The 16414-nt window shown below is 61.8% G+C and overlaps 1 protein-coding gene across 1 annotated transcript in view; it reads left to right on the forward strand.

Annotated features, from left to right (window-relative positions):
• The window catches only part of COL2A1 (collagen type II alpha 1 chain), an 18297-nt gene extending 3039 nt beyond the window's left edge, over window positions 1-15258 (forward strand). Inside the window, exons 3-54 of the mRNA XM_041472185.1 lie at window positions 128-144; window positions 475-507; window positions 625-657; window positions 743-796; window positions 988-1087; window positions 1319-1413; window positions 1591-1635; window positions 1708-1761; window positions 1851-1904; window positions 2009-2062; window positions 2148-2201; window positions 2294-2347; window positions 2530-2574; window positions 2674-2727; window positions 2847-2891; window positions 3011-3064; window positions 3145-3243; window positions 3405-3449; window positions 3822-3920; window positions 4297-4350; window positions 5154-5261; window positions 5440-5493; window positions 5589-5687; window positions 6261-6314; window positions 6552-6650; window positions 6733-6786; window positions 6936-6989; window positions 7195-7248; window positions 7356-7409; window positions 7499-7543; window positions 7807-7905; window positions 7991-8098; window positions 8187-8240; window positions 8426-8479; window positions 8875-8928; window positions 9012-9065; window positions 9135-9242; window positions 9361-9414; window positions 9494-9547; window positions 10001-10162; window positions 10242-10349; window positions 10778-10885; window positions 11070-11123; window positions 11233-11340; window positions 11655-11708; window positions 11822-11929; window positions 12170-12223; window positions 12341-12448; window positions 12738-13026; window positions 13213-13400; window positions 13995-14237; window positions 14877-15258. Of these exons, the coding sequence (XP_041328119.1) occupies window positions 128-144; window positions 475-507; window positions 625-657; window positions 743-796; window positions 988-1087; window positions 1319-1413; window positions 1591-1635; window positions 1708-1761; window positions 1851-1904; window positions 2009-2062; window positions 2148-2201; window positions 2294-2347; window positions 2530-2574; window positions 2674-2727; window positions 2847-2891; window positions 3011-3064; window positions 3145-3243; window positions 3405-3449; window positions 3822-3920; window positions 4297-4350; window positions 5154-5261; window positions 5440-5493; window positions 5589-5687; window positions 6261-6314; window positions 6552-6650; window positions 6733-6786; window positions 6936-6989; window positions 7195-7248; window positions 7356-7409; window positions 7499-7543; window positions 7807-7905; window positions 7991-8098; window positions 8187-8240; window positions 8426-8479; window positions 8875-8928; window positions 9012-9065; window positions 9135-9242; window positions 9361-9414; window positions 9494-9547; window positions 10001-10162; window positions 10242-10349; window positions 10778-10885; window positions 11070-11123; window positions 11233-11340; window positions 11655-11708; window positions 11822-11929; window positions 12170-12223; window positions 12341-12448; window positions 12738-13026; window positions 13213-13400; window positions 13995-14237; window positions 14877-15023 (4187 nt within the window). The 3' untranslated portion in view covers window positions 15024-15258. The remainder of the gene's footprint in view (window positions 1-127; window positions 145-474; window positions 508-624; window positions 658-742; window positions 797-987; window positions 1088-1318; window positions 1414-1590; window positions 1636-1707; window positions 1762-1850; window positions 1905-2008; window positions 2063-2147; window positions 2202-2293; window positions 2348-2529; window positions 2575-2673; window positions 2728-2846; window positions 2892-3010; window positions 3065-3144; window positions 3244-3404; window positions 3450-3821; window positions 3921-4296; window positions 4351-5153; window positions 5262-5439; window positions 5494-5588; window positions 5688-6260; window positions 6315-6551; window positions 6651-6732; window positions 6787-6935; window positions 6990-7194; window positions 7249-7355; window positions 7410-7498; window positions 7544-7806; window positions 7906-7990; window positions 8099-8186; window positions 8241-8425; window positions 8480-8874; window positions 8929-9011; window positions 9066-9134; window positions 9243-9360; window positions 9415-9493; window positions 9548-10000; window positions 10163-10241; window positions 10350-10777; window positions 10886-11069; window positions 11124-11232; window positions 11341-11654; window positions 11709-11821; window positions 11930-12169; window positions 12224-12340; window positions 12449-12737; window positions 13027-13212; window positions 13401-13994; window positions 14238-14876) is intronic.
• Window positions 15259-16414: the final 1156 nt, after the last annotated feature.

The raw sequence follows: 16414 nt of genomic DNA on the forward strand, positions 1-16414 counted from the left end.
TTTTTTTTTTTTTTTTTTTTTTTTTTTTTTTTTTTTTTTTTTTTTTTTTTTTTTTGTTTTGTTTTGTTTTGTTTTGTTTTGTTTTTGTTTTGGTTTTGGGTTTGGGCTTTTTTGGGGTTTCTTGCAGGGAAGCCTGGCCCCAAGGTGAGTGACTTTGGAGGGCAATTGTTCTGAATTCTGGGGTGGTTTTGGGCGTCCTTTGGTGGGAATTTTGGGACAGTTTTGGGGTCTCTGGGTTCATCCATTGCTTTGCCTTGAGGGGCTTTTGGGGCAGTTTTGTGCTCATCCCTGGGGCTCAGAGAGAGGAATTTTGGGGCAGTTTTGTGTCCTTGGGGGGCAGAGAGAGGAATTTTGGGGCAGTTTTGGGTCCTTGGGGGTCAGAGAGAGGAATTTTGGGGCAGTTTTGTGTCCTTGGGGGGCAGAGAGGGGAATTTTGGGGCAGTTTTGGGGTCTCACCCTTTGCTTCTCTTGCAGGGACAGAAAGGTGAACCCGGTGACATCAAAGATGTGAGTGGGGGGGAGACCCCAAAAAGGGGCTGAGGTGGGAGGGGCGGGCTTGGCAGACCCCAAAAAGGGGCTGGGACCCCCTCAGCCCTAATGTCCCCCCCTTTTGTGTCCCCACAGGTCGTAGGACCCCGAGGACCCCCGGGCCCGCAGGTGGGAGCAGCTCCGGGCCGGGAAATCTTTGGAATTTTTGGGGGAGGGGGGTTTGGGAGAGCGGGGGAGGGGCGTGAGNNNNCAGGGCCCCGCAGGTGAGCAGGGACAGCGAGGGGACCGCGGCGAGAAGGGCGAGAAGGTGAGAGGGACCCCCAGGACCCCTAAAATCCCTCTGGGAACCCCCCCGGTACCCAAAATCCACGGCGAGCCTCCCAAAATCCTCTGTGAAAACCTGAAATCCTCTTTGACAAACCCAAAAAAAACCAAAAACCAACTGAGAACACCCCAAAAATCCCTTTTTTTTTTTTTTTTTTTGTCCCCTCATCCCAGGGCGCCCCCGGCCCCCGGGGCAGGGATGGGGAGCCCGGAACTCCAGGAAATCCCGGCCCCCCCGGACCCCCCGGACCCCCGGGACCCGGGTGGGTTTCATGTAACTCTGGTGGGAATTGAGGGGGATTTGGAGGGGATTTTGGGGGGGTTGAGGAGATTGGGGGGGTTGAGGAGATTGAGGGAAGTTTTGAGGGGATTTGGGGGAGTTGAGGGAATTTGGGTGGGCTTTGAGGGAATTTGGGTGGGTTTTGAGTGCAGCAGCAGGGATTTTGATGGGAATTGGGGGGGTTTTCTGGGAACCGGGTTTTTTGGGGGTCTCCGGGGTGCTGAGCCTCCTTTCCCTGGCAGAACTTCGCGGCTCAGATGGCTGGGGGCTTCGACGAGAAGGCTGGAGGGGCTCAGATGGGCGTCATGCAGGGACCCATGGTAGTGTCACCCCAAAAACCCCCAAAATCCCCCTCACTTCCCCCCAGATTTCCATGAAACCCCCCCCGTGCAGCCTGACCCCACTGCAGGACCCCCAGTCTTGGGTGGTCTTTGGTGGCTTCGGGGACGTCCCCAGCCGGTGTCCCCCCCCCAAGTGACATCGCTGTGTTCCCCCAGGGCCCCATGGGACCCCGCGGCCCCCCCGGCCCCTCCGGCTCCCCCGTAAGTATCGCCCCCCTCCCCAAATTTCGGGCCGGCTGGTGCCACCCCCGCTGATGTCCCTTGTCCCCGCAGGGTCCCCAAGGATTCCAAGGCAACCCCGGTGAGCCCGGCGAGCCAGGCGCTGCTGTGAGTGTCCCCAAATGTCCCCAAACCCCCCAAACCCGGGCACTGCCAGCCCCCAGCGCCGCTCACCGCCGCCTCTTTGTCCTCTTCAGGGTCCGATGGGTCCCCGGGGACCTCCGGGACCTCCTGGCAAACCCGGCGACGATGTGAGTGACACTGGTGACATTCAGCCGCCGCAGCCGGGCTGAGAAGGGACAAAAAGTGACATTTTTGTGTCCCCATCCCCTCAAAAATCCCATTTTCCCTGCAGGGCGAGACCGGCAAACCCGGGAAATCCGGCGAGCGCGGCCCCCCCGGCCCCCAGGTGAGCGCGGCACCGCCACAAAGCCACCGCTGTCCCCTCCCTGTCCCCTCCCTGTCCCCAACTGTCCCTTCTCCACTGCCCGCAGGGCGCTCGTGGCTTCCCCGGGACCCCCGGCCTGCCTGGAGTCAAAGGCCACCGGGTGAGTGCGTGTCCCCTCCCTGTCCCCGCGTCTCCCGCGTCCCCCGGAGCGGCTCTGTCATTGTCACACCCCCGCCGTGTCGCTGTCCCCAGGGCTACCCCGGCCTGGACGGCGCCAAGGGAGAGGCGGGAGCACCTGGAGCCAAGGTGAGAGGGGGTGGCAGTCCCAGGAGCTGGGGACAGTGAGAGGGGGTGGCAGTCCCAGGGGCTGGGGACAGCTCCCGCGGTGCAGTGGCTGTCGCCGTGCTGGGCTGGCTGTCCCCTGGCTCTGGTCCCTGTGACAGCAGGGGATGTCCCCGCCCCGCGCTCACCTGTGTCCCTCCCCGCAGGGCGAGTCCGGCTCCCCGGGCGAGAACGGCTCCCCCGGCCCCATGGTGAGTGCGCGCTGCGAGAGGGAAACTGAGGCACGGCCGGGTGGGCTCGGCGAGGGCCAGCACCCGCCGGGCCTCACCTGTCACCGTCTGTCCCCACAGGGTCCCCGCGGGCTGCCCGGAGAGCGAGGACGCCCCGGCCCCTCGGGCGCTGCGGTGAGTGTGGTGTCACCTGCGATGTCACCTGCGGCGCCGGTGGCACCTGGGGGTGGCAGGGGGGAGCCTGTCCCCCGCCCTGGGGACCCCCCGTCACCCCCGGCACCGTCTCCCCCCAGGGCGCTCGTGGCAACGACGGCCTCCCGGGCCCAGCCGGACCCCCCGTAAGTCCAGCGGGGGTTGGCGCGTCCCCCGCCCTCGTGTCATCCCCCCGAGGGGACAGGGGGGTCCCTTCAAGGCCCCCCAGAGCCCGGGGGGACCCTCACGCTCCTCTCGCCCCCAGGGTCCCGTCGGGCCCGCAGGAGCCCCCGGCTTCCCCGGCGCCCCCGGCTCCAAGGTGAGGGGACAGGGATGGTCCCGGTGGGGACAGGAGGGTCCCGATGTCACCCCTGACTCTCTTGGCCACCTCCCCCCCAGGGTGAAGCGGGTCCCACCGGAGCGCGAGGACCCGAGGGTGCCCAGGGACCCCGCGGGGAATCCGGGACCCCCGGCTCGCCCGGCCCCGCCGGCGCCCCCGTAAGTCCCTGTGTCCCCTCGCCCTGGTGGCTTTGTCCCTCCCTGTGTCCCCTCGCCCTGGTGGCCTTGTCCCCCCGCGTTGTCCCCTGAGCTGGGAGCGGCGGGGACAGGGCCGGATCCGGGGAAACTGAGGCACGGAGCTCAGCGAGGTCTGCTTGTAGGGGAACCCAGGGACCGACGGCATCCCCGGAGCGAAGGGATCGGCGGTGAGTGGGGACGGGGACAGGGACGGCGACAGGGACAGGGATGGCTTGTCCCTGTGAGCCCCTGGCTGTGGGGACAGGGACTGGCCCGGGGTGAGGAGCAGGTGCCGAGGGCTGCGCTGGGATTTTGGGGCATTTGGGTCCCCTGGGAGTCGTGGGGCACTCAGGGATGGGGGACACTGGGGACAGAGAGAGGTGTGGGGACACTGGGGGGATGCTGGGGGGTATTGGGGGACACTGGGGCTGCAGGGACAGGGTGAGATTTGAGCTGCTGGGGGACAGGAACTGCCGGCAGAGAGGGGACAGTGGGGACACTGGTGATGCTGGGGACACTGAGGGCCGCTGCGGGGTCCCTGACATCCCCGGTGTCTGCAGGGCGCTCCAGGCATCGCCGGCGCTCCAGGATTCCCCGGCCCCCGCGGCCCACCCGGACCCCAGGGAGCCACCGGCCCACTGGGCCCCAAGGGACAGACGGTGAGAGACCCCCGACGTCCCCCCGGGCACCCCGCCACGCCCAGTGACCGCGCCCCGGACACTGACCACACCCGTTGGCCACGCCCACCCACCAGAGGCTGGTGCCGCCCCTTCATACTCAGGCCACGCCCCCTTCACACATTCCCCCTTTGGGGGTCACCCCTGGGTCACCCCTGGGTCACCCCTGGGTCACTCCCGGGTCACTCAGCCCTGACCCCTAAGGGAACACTGTGGGTGGGATGGGATGGGATGGGATGGGATGGGATGGGATGGGATGGATGGGATGGGACGGGATGGGGACAAGGACCTGGAGACCAGGCCAGGGTTGGGGTGGGGACAGCTGTGGGGACGCTGTGACACTGTCCCCCCTCCTCAGGGCGAGCCCGGCATCGCGGGATTCAAAGGCGAGCAGGGACCCAAGGGAGAGACGGTGAGTGGGGCTGGGGGACACCAGAGCCCCTGGCCGGGGGTCCAGCCCTGGCCCTCACTGTCCCTGGAGTGCCCAGCCCCGGCCCCTCATTGCTCAGCCCAGAGTCCACCCCAGTGTCCATCCCATCCCAGTGTCCACCCCATCCCAGTGTCCATCCCAGTGTCCATCCCATCCCAGTGTCCACCCCATCCCAGTGTCCATCCCAGTGTCCATCCCATCCCAGTGTCCACCCCACCCAGTGTCCATCCCAGTGTCCACCCCACCCAGTGTCCATCCCACCCAGTGTCCATCCCAGTGTCCATCCCACCCAGTGTCCACCCCACCCAGTGTCCATCCCAGTGTCCATCCCAGTGTCCATCCCACCCAGTGTCCATCCCACCCAGTGTCCATCCCAGTGTCCATCCCACCCAGTGTCCATCCCACCCAGTGTCCATCCCAGTGTCCATCCCAGTGTCCATCTCACCCCCGTGTCCATCCCCGGGCCCCCTCTCCCCTCGGGCACCTCCCGGGCCCTAACGAGCCGTTCCCCTAACGAGGCCCCTTGGGGCAGCGTCCCCCCCCGCACAGGGGGACAGTGGCCGGGGGACAGTGGGACAATGGCCGCAGTGTTCCGTGTCCCCCCCTTGGGGACATTCCCCCCTCGCCTCATTAACCACCATCAATGGGGCCCCGCCGAGCCCGGCGCCAGCGGGGACAGAGGGGACAGAGGGGACAGAGCGGGACTCGCGGTTACGGGTTTGTCCCCGGGGGCGTCGGGGAGGGGATGAAGGCTCCTTGTGACCCCTTTTCCTCCTCGCCCTCAGGGCCCCGCAGGACCCCAGGGTGCCCCCGGACCGGCCGGGGAGGAAGGGAAGAGAGGAGCCCGCGGAGAACCCGGAGCTGCCGGACCTTTGGGGCCACCTGGAGAGAGGGTCTGTGCTGGCCTGGACCCCAAACACCGCCCTGATCCCAAACAACTGACCCCAAAAAACTGACCCTGACCCCAAAAAAAATGACCCTGATCCCAAAGAACCCACCCCAATCCCAAAAATCCTTCCCTCGACCCTAAACCCCTCCCCTGACCCCACAAATCCTCATCTTCCTCCACAGGGAGCTCCCGGCAACCGCGGATTCCCCGGCCAGGACGGGCTGGCCGGCCCCAAGGTGGGACTCTGGGGACACCGGGGGTGTCCTGGGGGTGACCCCAAATCCCCCAAACTGACCCCAAATCCCCCAAACTGACCTCAAATCCCCCGCAGGGGGCCCCGGGCGAGCGCGGCCCCGCTGGCCTGGCCGGCCCCAAAGGAGCCACCGGCGACCCCGGACGCCCCGGAGAGCCCGGCCTGCCTGGAGCCAGGGTGAGGGACAGCAGGGACCCCAAAAATGGGGACAGGGGGGCACCTCTGGGCTCTGGGGGAGGCATGGGGGGTGTTGGGGTTTGTTAAAGCACTCTTGGGGTCAGTCAGCTGATTTTGAGGGTGGTTAAGGTGGTTTTGGGGTCACTAACATGATTTTAAGATTGGTAAAGGTGGTTTTGGGGGTGGTCAAGGTGCTTTTGGGGTCAATGAGGAGATTTTGAGGGTGGTTTCTGGAGATTTTGGGGGTTGATAAGGTACTTTTGGGTTGATAAGGTGCTCTTAGGATTGCTCAAGGTGCTTTTGGGGTTGTTTAAGGAGCTTTTGGGGTCACTAAGGTACTTCTGGGGTTAGCCAAGATGCCCTTTGGCATTAAGACCTTTTCTGGTCTCTTGGCTCTCTTTGGTGCTAATTGAGAAACTTTGAGGTTAATTAAGATGCTCTCTGCAAATTCAGCTGCTCTTTGGGATTCCCAAGGTGCATATGTTGTTCTTTGCTCTTTGTGGTGCCCTTTGGGGTCACCCCACGGCCATGGGGTCGTGCCCCCCACACCACAAACCCTTTTTGTCCCCACAGGGTCTCACAGGTCGCCCCGGGGACGCTGGGCCCCAAGGCAAAGTCGGCCCCACAGTGAGTGACACCCCATTAGGGGCCTGGGGTTTGGGGTTGGTTTGGGGGTGTTTTGGGGTTTGGAGTTGGAGGTTGGGGGTGGTTTGGGGTCGGGAGTGGTTTTGGGTTTGGGTTTGGGGTGGTTTGGGGTTGAGGGTGGTTTGGGGTTTGAGCTTGGGAGTGGTTTGGGGTCGGGGGTGGTTTGGAGTTTGGATTTGGGGTGGGCTCCTGTCCCCACTGACCCCGCTGCCCCCACAGGGTGCCCCTGGCGAGGACGGACGTCCCGGACCCCCCGGCCCCCAGGGGGCTCGGGGCCAGCCTGGCGTGATGGGGTTCCCTGGTCCCAAAGGTGCCAATGTGAGTAAGGGCCCTTTTTCCTCTAAAAATACCTGGGAATTCTCCCTGGGGCTGGAACCCCAAATCCTCCATCCTTTTTTAGGGTGAGCCTGGAAAAGCTGGTGAAAAAGGACTTCCTGGAGCACCGGGGCTGAGGGTGAGGTTTTCTGTCACACAAACCCCAAAAATTCACCTTTTGGTGCCACTCCACCCTGAAAGCCCCCAAAAGGGGAAACTGAGGCTCAGGAAAGGGGGGAAATAGGATTTATGGGATGTGGGGCTCAGTAGGGTTTTCCATTTCCTCAGGGACTTCCTGGCAAGGACGGAGAGACCGGAGCCGCCGGACCCCCAGGACCTGCTGTGAGTGCAACAGGGCGAGCTCAGGACTGGGGCTAAAAACCCCAAATTTGGGCTAAAGCCCCTCTGGATCTGCTGGAGGATCCCAAAACCCACAAATCCCCAGCCCCTGTGGTGCTGGGGTTTGTGGGATCCCCAAAATCTTGGGGTGGGGGAAGTGTGAAATCCCAGAGGTTTTTGGGGTCCTTGAGCAGCGTCCATCCCACAGGGCCCGGCAGGGGAGAGGGGAGAGCAAGGAGCCCCCGGCCCCTCCGGCTTCCAGGTGAGCACACGGCTTTGGGGTTGGGGGTTGGGGGTTTGGGGTGATGCCACCCCAGCCCCCAGGGTCTCGCTGTCACTGTTCTCACATGGCTCCTGCCCCCCCCCCAGGGACTGCCAGGGCCACCAGGTCCCCCCGGTGAGAGCGGCAAGCCCGGAGATCAGGTGAGACCCCCCCCAGTCCCCCCAGGTGGGATTGGGATCCCCCAAATCCCTCAGGTCTGACCCCAAACCCGTTTGTCTCCTTCCCACAGGGCGTTCCTGGAGAAGCCGGAGCCCCCGGGCTTGTGGGTCCCAGGGTAAGTGTCACCTGCCACCTGGGGGGGTCACAGAGTGTCCCCTGTGGGGGGCTTTGAGTGGTCCCACTGTCACCTGTCCTCGCAGCTCGGGGACGTGTTCATCCCATGGGGACTTTGGGGGTCCCAGGGCCACCAGATCTGTGCTGGCTCCGTCCCCATCCCAGTCCTTCGAGGGCAGCGTGGGACGGTGCCCTGCCCACCCTCCCGGTGCCACCCTTTTGGGTGTCCCCGTGTCCTTGCTGAGCTGTCCCCGCTGTCCGCAGGGTGAGCGCGGCTTCCCCGGCGAGCGCGGCTCTCCCGGCGCCCAGGGCCTGCAGGGCCCCCGCGGCCTCCCCGGCACCCCCGGCACCGACGGACCCAAGGTGGGTGACACGCGGGGACAGCACCAGTGACAGTGCCACCGCGGGGGGTGACACCCCAATCCATGATGTCCCTTTGCTGCTTTAGGGTGCCACCGGCCCCGCCGGCCCCAACGGCGCCCAGGGACCCCCGGGGCTGCAGGGGATGCCCGGGGAGAGAGGAGCCGCTGGCATCGCCGGTCCCAAGGGGGACAGGGTGAGTGATGATGACATGGGGGTCACGGGGTGCCACCAGTGCCGCCAGGGCTCAGCTGGGCTCATGCTGGCCCTGTCCCACCCTGCAGGGAGACGTTGGAGAGAAGGGACCCGAGGGAGCACCTGGAAAGGACGGAGCTCGCGTGAGTGGGATGGGGACAGGGCAGGAGGGGGCCAGTCAAGGACACTGCTGGTGGCCAGCCAGGGACACTCCTGGTGGCCAGCCAGGGACACTCCTGCTGGCCTCCTCATGGTGGTCAGTGAGGGATGTCCATGGTGGCTATCCAGGGCCCCCCCGGTGGCCTCACTGTCCCCTCTGTCCCCACAGGGTCTGACCGGTCCCATCGGCCCCCCCGGCCCCGCTGGCCCCAACGGCGAGAAGGTGAGACCAGGGTGACCTCGCCAGTGCTCCCACGGGGACAGACCCCGCCCGATCCTGAGGTGGATCCCACCCGATCCCTGGGGACAGCTCCCACCCGATCCCTGGGCAGATCCCACCCAATCCATGGGTGGATCCCACCCGATCCCTGGGGACAGATCCCACCCAATCCTTGGGCGGATCCCACCCGATCCCTGGGGACAGATCCCACCCGATCCCTGGGCAGATCCCGCCCTATCCTTGGGCAGATCCCACCCAATCCATGGGCGGATCCCACCCAATCCCTGGGCAGATCCCACCCGATCCCGGGGCAGACCCCACGGGACCCCCGGGGCGGCCCCGCGCTGCCCCACCCGGACAGACCCATCCATCCCCCACAACTCTCCCTTCCTTTCCAGGGCGAGTCCGGCCCCCCCGGCCCGTCCGGAGCCGCCGGTGCCCGCGGTGCCCCCGTAAGTGCCTCCTGTCCCCCCTCTGGTGCTGGCAGTGCCACATTTGCCCCATTCCCTTGATTTTCACCCCGTTTCCCCCACAGGGAGAACGCGGAGAGCCCGGAGCCCCCGGCCCTGCCGGATTCGCTGGACCCCCCGTGAGTTCTGTCCCCAGTCCCTCCCAGTGTCCCCAGTGCCGCTGACCACTGACGGTGGCTCTTTCCCAGGGCGCCGATGGCCAGCCTGGAGCCAAGGGCGAGCAGGGGGAGCCCGGCCAGAAGGGTGACGCCGGAGCCCCCGGGCCTCAGGGTCCTTCCGGGGCTCCTGGACCACAGGTGGGTCCAGCCGAGACCCCCAAAATTGGGGCTGAGCCCTTTCGGGGGTCCCTCATCCTGGGAATTCCAGGAATCTCCAGGTCCTGACTGTCCTGATCGGTTTTCTGCCTCTTCCCAGGGTCCCACAGGTGTCACCGGTCCCAAAGGAGCCCGGGGCGCCCAGGGACCCCCGGTGAGTGGGGGGGAGGGGATGGGGGGGGAGGGGAGTGGGGGAGGGTCCGGGTCTGACCCCCTCTCAACTCTGTCCCCAGGGAGCCACCGGATTCCCCGGAGCCGCCGGACGTGTTGGACCCCCCGGCCCCAATGTGAGTTGGGGGCAACTGGGATCACTGGGGGCAAACTGGGATCACTGGGGAGAACTGGCGTCACTGAGAGCAGCCAGGATCGCTTGGGAAGATCTGGGATCGCTCAGGACAGTTGGGATCACTGGGGAAAAACCGGGATCATGTGGGAACAGCTGATTTTGGGACAGCTCTCAGGAAGCTCTGGGATCACTCTGGCCATTCAGATCAGCCAGGATGGCTGACCCCCAGCTTCGGGGGTCGGGCAGCTCCCCATGATGTCCCCAAACCTAAGCCACCTGCGGGTGCCACCACCCACCCCTTCCACGGGACATTCCCAGTGCTCCCCAGTCCATGAGCAGCCAGGACTGGGATCAGGAACGGATCGGGAATGGGATCAGGCACGGCTCAGGGATGGATCAGGAATATGGAAACCCCTCCTGAGTTCCCTCTAACCCCGACCTCTCTCTCCTGCAGGGTAACCCCGGCCCGCCCGGACCCCCCGGCTCCGCGGGCAAGGACGGCCCCAAGGGCGCCCGGGGCGACGCGGGACCCCCGGGCCGAGCGGGGGACCCGGGGCTGCAGGGCCCCGCCGGCCCCCCCGGAGAGAAGGGCGAGCCCGGCGAGGACGGCCCAGCGGTATTTGGGATTTGGGGACACCGCCCCCGGAGCCCTCGCCAGCCCCCGAGTGGCGCTGACCCCCTTTGTGTCCCCGCAGGGTCCGGACGGTCCCCCCGGTCCCCAGGGGCTGGCAGGACAGCGCGGCATCGTGGGGCTGCCGGGGCAGCGCGGCGAGCGCGGCTTCCCGGGGCTGCCCGGACCCTCGGTGAGCAAAACCCTAAGAAACACCAAAAAAAACCCAAAACCCAAAAAAGTCCCAAAGTCTGGGAAGAAACGGGAGCTCATCAGAGGCAATTTTGTGGCGCGGGAGGATTTCGGGAGGGTGGGAGTGGTGGAAGCTGCTCATCCCCATCCTGGTGCTTTTGGGATCGCAGCACTTTCCATGCCAAAAAAATGTCCCAAAATCTCCCAAGGCTTTTCCCCACTGACACGGCCACGCACCAGACCAGTTTGACACATTTTCCATACAAATTTTTACCTTTTTCCCACCGGGACTTTGTGCCCCCCGAGCTCTGGGGAAAGTTTGTGGCCGAGGAGGGTTTGAATTCCCTCCCTCTCTCCTGATTCCCTGCTGCTTTCCTGCCCTCGATCCACCCAGACTCACTCATGGGGGGGTTTTCCCGTTTTTTTTAGGGAGAGCCTGGAAAACAGGGAGCACCTGGATCTGCCGGCGACCGGGGACCCCCCGGGCCCGTGGGACCCCCTGGGCTGACGGGGCCAGCTGGAGAGCCCGGCAGGGAGGTAGGAAATTTAGGAATGTCTGGAATATCCAGGGTGGATCCCTGGCTGATCCTGCCAGACACAGCCTTGAGGTTGATCTCGGAAAATCCCGGCACATTTTCGCACATTTTTCAGGATTTTGCCTGGAAAATTGAGTTTTCCCCCCATCCCAAAGGCAAAAGCTGAATTCCTTCTCTTTTCCCAGGGAAGTCCCGGCTCTGACGGACCCCCGGGCAGGGATGGGGCAGCAGGAGTGAAGGTGAGCTCACCCCGGATTTCTCAAGCACCAGAATTCCCAGGAATTCCCGTTATGCCTGTGCTCGCCCCCATCCAGAGCCGGAATTCCTGACCCCATTCCCTGTTCCCAGGGTGATCGTGGCGAGACCGGCCCAGTGGGTGCTCCCGGTGCTCCCGGCGCTCCCGGCGCTCCGGGCCCCGTGGGACCCACTGGAAAACAGGGAGACAGGGGAGAGACGGTGAGTGTGACACGCTGGGATGGGGGGAGACAGGAATTACTGGGAATCACCCCAAATCCGGAGCATGGAGCTGTCTGGGATCATCTGGGAACAGCACAAGGAGCAGCTCCAAGTGACTTCCTGAGGATTCCTGGGAGCCTGGTTTGGGATCTGCCTGGGAGCTCCAGGAGCTGGAACTGGGAATGAGCTGAGGACCCCAGGAGATAAAACTGGGAATATCTGCAGTGCGCTGGGCAGCTGGGAACACTCAATCCCACACCTCAAATTCCAAATCCCATTCCTGCTGTTTTTGACTCCCCTCCTTTCTCCCGCAGGGTGCTCAGGGTCCCATGGGTCCCTCCGGCCCCGCTGGCGCCCGGGGAATGCCGGTGAGTGAGTCCCACCCGGAATTGTGGAATTCCGGGGATCCCAGTTTGGGATCGCAGTCTGGCACCCTGGTTTGGGATCACCCCACTCCTGACGCGTGGTGTCCCCCTTGCAGGGTCCCCAGGGGCCACGCGGTGACAAAGGCGAGGCGGGCGAGGCTGGAGAGCGCGGCCTGAAGGGGCACCGGGGCTTCACCGGGCTCCAGGGGCTGCCCGGGCCCCCCGTAAGTGCTGGCATTGGGGACCACTGCCCCCCATAGGTCCCAAATCCCACACCCCAAACCCTACACCCCACACCTCAAATCCCACATCCCAAATCCCATATCCCACACCCCACACCTCAAACCCCACACCCCACACCTCAAACCCCACACCCTACACCTCAAACCCCACATCCTGCATCCCAAATCCCACCCCAAATCTCCCGTGGGATTCCAAATCCTCCATCCTCCCATCCTTCCCAGGGTCCTTCTGGAGACCAGGGTGCTGCCGGGCCCGCGGGTCCCTCCGGGCCCAGGGTAAGTCCTGGAATTTTGGGGAAAAAAAGGGGAAAAGGAGGCGCCCTGGACAGGTGTCACGCCTGGGGTAGCAGCCGCATCCCTGCTGTGCCCTGAGCCCTTTTCGGGGTTTTTCAGGGTCCCCCTGGCCCCGTGGGCCCTTCAGGCAAGGACGGCTCCAATGGGATGCCTGGGCCCATCGGCCCCCCTGGACCCCGCGGGAGGAGCGGCGAGCCTGGCCCGGCGGTGAGCGGGGACAGCGGGGAGAGGGGATCCGGGAGGGATCCAGGAGGGGAGAGGGGATCCGGGAGGGATCCAGGAGGGGAGAGGGGATCCGGGAGGGATCCAGCCGGGGAGAGGGGATCCAGCCGGGGAGAGGGGATCCAGCCGGGGAGAGGGGATCCAGCAGGGGAGAGGGGATCCAGCAGGGGAGGGATGCTGTGAGGGAGGGATGCTGTGGGGCACAGAGGGATTCAGCGGGCAGTGGGATCCGAGCCCCAGCCGGTCACCCCATGACCTCTCCTCATTCCTGCAGGGCCCCCCCGGGAACCCCGGCCCGCCCGGCCCCCCCGGGCCCCCCGGCACCGGCATCGACATGTCGGCGTTCGCGGGGCTGGGGCAGCCCGAGAAGGGCCCCGACCCCGGGCGCTACATGCGGGCAGATGAGGCGGCGCCGGGGCTGCGGCCGCACGACGCCGAGGTGGACGCCACCCTCAAGGCCCTCAACAACCAGATCGAGAGCATCCGCAGCCCCGAGGGCTCCCGCAAGAACCCAGCCAGGACCTGCCGAGACATCAAACTCTGCCACCCCGACTGGAAGAGCGGTGAGAGAGAGGCTCCGGCCCTGTGTCCATCTGTGTCCGTCCCTGTGTCCGTCCCTGTCCATCCCTGTGTCCAGCCCTGCATCCATCCCTGCCTCCATCCCCGTGTCCCCTCCACGCCTGGACACCAAGGACTGCCCCCTCGCTGACCCCACCACCGGTCACTCACCCTGTGCCCTCCATCCACAGGCGATTACTGGATCGACCCCAACCAGGGCTGCACCCTGGATGCCATCAAGGTCTTCTGCAACATGGCCACGGGGGAGACGTGCGTGTACCCCAGCCCCGGCAGCATCCCCAGGAAGAACTGGTGGAGCAGCAAGGCCAAGGAGAAGAAGCACGTCTGGTTCGCCGAGACCATCAACGGCGGCTTCCACGTGGGTGTCCGGGATGGGCACGGAGAACGAACGGGGAGGAGGGGTGGGCGTGGAGTTCCACAGGAAAGCTGGGGCTGATGTCCTTCCTGGGGGCGAAGTTTTTGGTGGTTCTATCAGATATTGGGTGATTTGAGGATTATATAGAGATCCTGGAGCTGATGTCCATCCTGGTGGGGGGGAATTGGTGGTTGTTGGATCAGAAATGGTTAATTTAGGGGATTTTACTGAAAGTTTGATGTCCCTCCTCGGGGTGAAATAGGTAGTGTTTGGATCAGAACTGGTTGATCCAGAGGACTTTATGGAAATCCTGGAGCAGTGTCCTTCTTTAGGGTGAAATTGATGAGGTTTGGATCAGATATTGGTGGGTTTAGGAATTTCATGGAAAACTTGGAGCGATGTCCTTCCTTGAGGTGAAACTGATGGGTTTTGTACCAGAACCAGTTGATTTAGAGACTTTCATGAAAATCTTGGCATCAGGCCGTGACAGCTACACCCCTCTGGGAAAGCAGACCCTGGAAATTCCCCTGAAATCCTGGCAAAAAAAGCCCAAAATCCCCCAAAAAATCCGTCTGAAAGCCTCCCTCCTCCCTGCAGTTCAGCTACGGCGCTGAGGAGCTGGCGCCCAACACGGCCAACATCCAGATGACCTTCCTGAGGCTGCTGTCCACCGAGGGCTCCCAGAACGTCACCTACCACTGCCGCAACAGCGTGGCCTACCTGGACGAGGAGTCGGGCAGCCTGAGGAAGGCTCTGCTCATCCAGGGCTCCAACGACGTGGAGATCCGCGCCGAGGGCAACAGCAGGTTCACCTACAGCGTGCTGGAGGACGGCTGCACGGTGCGTGCCGGGCAGGGAGGGCGGAAATCGGGGCAGGATCCGTAAATCCTGGGCTTCACCAGGTTGGGAGGAAGCTGGGAGCTCAGCGACCTGTGAGGTGACAGCGTCTCGTCACCAAGAGCCACCAGCCCGTGAGGTGACAGCAGCTTGTCACCGCGGCCAGGATTTGGGTAACGCCTCCAGCTGGCCGTGGTGCTCCAGGGATGGGGACTCCAAACCCCATTTTCCAGTGTTTTCCCCTCAGAAACACTCTGGGAAATGTGGCCCTTCTGGGTTTAACAAAGAAATGGGGCTCAAACTGAGATTGGGAAGGTTCATTGGGAAGGTTCTAGATGATTAAATAACCCCATTTTCCCAATGCTAATGATAAATTTGGGCCCAAACTGAGATTGGGAAGGTTCTAGATGATTAAATAACCCCATTTTCCCAATGCTAATGATAAATTTGGGCCCAAACTGAGAGCTGGAAAGTTCTGGAGGATTAAATAACCCCATTTTTACCCACTTTTTCCCTAGAAACACACCAAGAAGCGGGGCCCCTCTATGCTTGATGACAAATTTGGGTTCAAACTGGGATTTGAAGGGTTTGGTGGGGACGTAACAGATTAAATAACCCCATTTTTGCCCATTTTTCCCTCAGAAACACACCGGGAAGTGGGGCAGGACTGTCATCGAGTACCGCTCGCAGAAGACCTCGCGCCTGCCCATCGTGGACATTGCACCTATGGACATTGGGGGACCCGAGCAGGAGTTTGGGGTCGACCTCGGCCCCGTCTGCTTCTTGTAAAAAAAAAAGGATTTTTTTGGTGTGGTTGTTTGTTTTTGGTTGTCGTGGTTTTTGTTTGTTGGTTTGGTTTTTGTTGTTTTTTTTTTTTAAAAAAAGCCCAGCCCGATTCCTTAAAAAAAGAGCAAAAAAACCACAAAAAACGGGATCCATCCCAAAAAGGAGCTGAGAAGTTCTGCACTGAAAGGGCTCACCCCGAATCAGGGAGCAACCACCTCATCCCAACACCAGAATCAAAGGAAAAACCCGTTAATATTTATTTATTCTCTTCCTGGAAGACCTGTTTTTGAGGTCACGTGGAGGTGGGAATGTCAGTGATCCCTTTTTCCCTGAAAAAAATGGGATCTCACCAATCCAGGTATCAAAAATCCCCTCCTCACCCCAAATTTTCCCCTTTCCCCCCAGCAGGAGTGTTCATGTATAATATGAGTTTAAAAACACACAAAAAAAATCAAAAAATGGTGCTATTCTTGTAAAACAAGTCTGTATTTTTTAACATCTGTTGGTATAAAATGAAAAAAAATCTAAAAAAAAAAAAACTTTTGGTCGAAAGTAAAAAGTTGAGTTGAGTCTCTTTTTTTTGGGTGTGTCTGCAGTAATTCAAATATTTCCTCCCCATTTCAACCACTATAAAGTTCTTCAGGTTGGGAAAAAAAATCCCATTGAAATCCTCATTTTGGGCTAAACCTGCACATTCTTTGGGTTGGGATACTTCAAACTAAGGGGGAAGATTAGGGGAAAAATCCCCCCCCCCAAAAGTAAAAAAAAAAATTAAAAAGGGAAAAATTTGAAAGTGAAAAATTTTGAAGTAGAAACACTTGGAAAAGCAGGAGGTTTGATTGTGGAATTCTTGTCCCATAATGAGGATTGGGACAATCCTGGTGTCACCTGGGCCAGGGGTGGCTGTCCCCTCCTCCCCATGAATTTTATCCTGTTTTTTACCCACAAAAAAACCTCTTTTTGGGGCTGTTTTGCAGCACTGGAAGTACGAGACTCCCCTCTGCTGTGCCACAAAACATCCCACATGGAAATTCCTCTCCTCACCAGGCTGTTCATTACAGGCAAAAAGCTCAGAAATGGGATTTTTTTAATGATCTTGACAAAAATCAGCCCAGTGACCCCGAAGAGCCCCAAACCTGCTCAGATCTCTCCTGCAAGAGGCCCCAGGCAGCTCCTGGGTGAGGAATTCCTGAGTTTCACCGCAATTCTTTTGGGTCAAAACTCCTCTTTTTGCCTCTGTGGATGGCAAAACTTTGCTTGGAGAAATTATAACTGGAAAAGATTTTTAAAAACAGCTTTAAAAAAAGCCATTTTGGGGCAGAATTTGAGTTTTAAACCCTCCCAGCCTCAGGTACAGCAGCTGCCAGTTGTGGCCAAGCACCAAAACATTGGCA

This window comes from Pyrgilauda ruficollis, unplaced genomic scaffold (assembly GCF_017590135.1).
Source record: "Pyrgilauda ruficollis isolate IOZ18807 unplaced genomic scaffold, ASM1759013v1 scaffold280, whole genome shotgun sequence".
Lineage (NCBI taxonomy): Eukaryota > Metazoa > Chordata > Aves > Passeriformes > Passeridae > Pyrgilauda > Pyrgilauda ruficollis.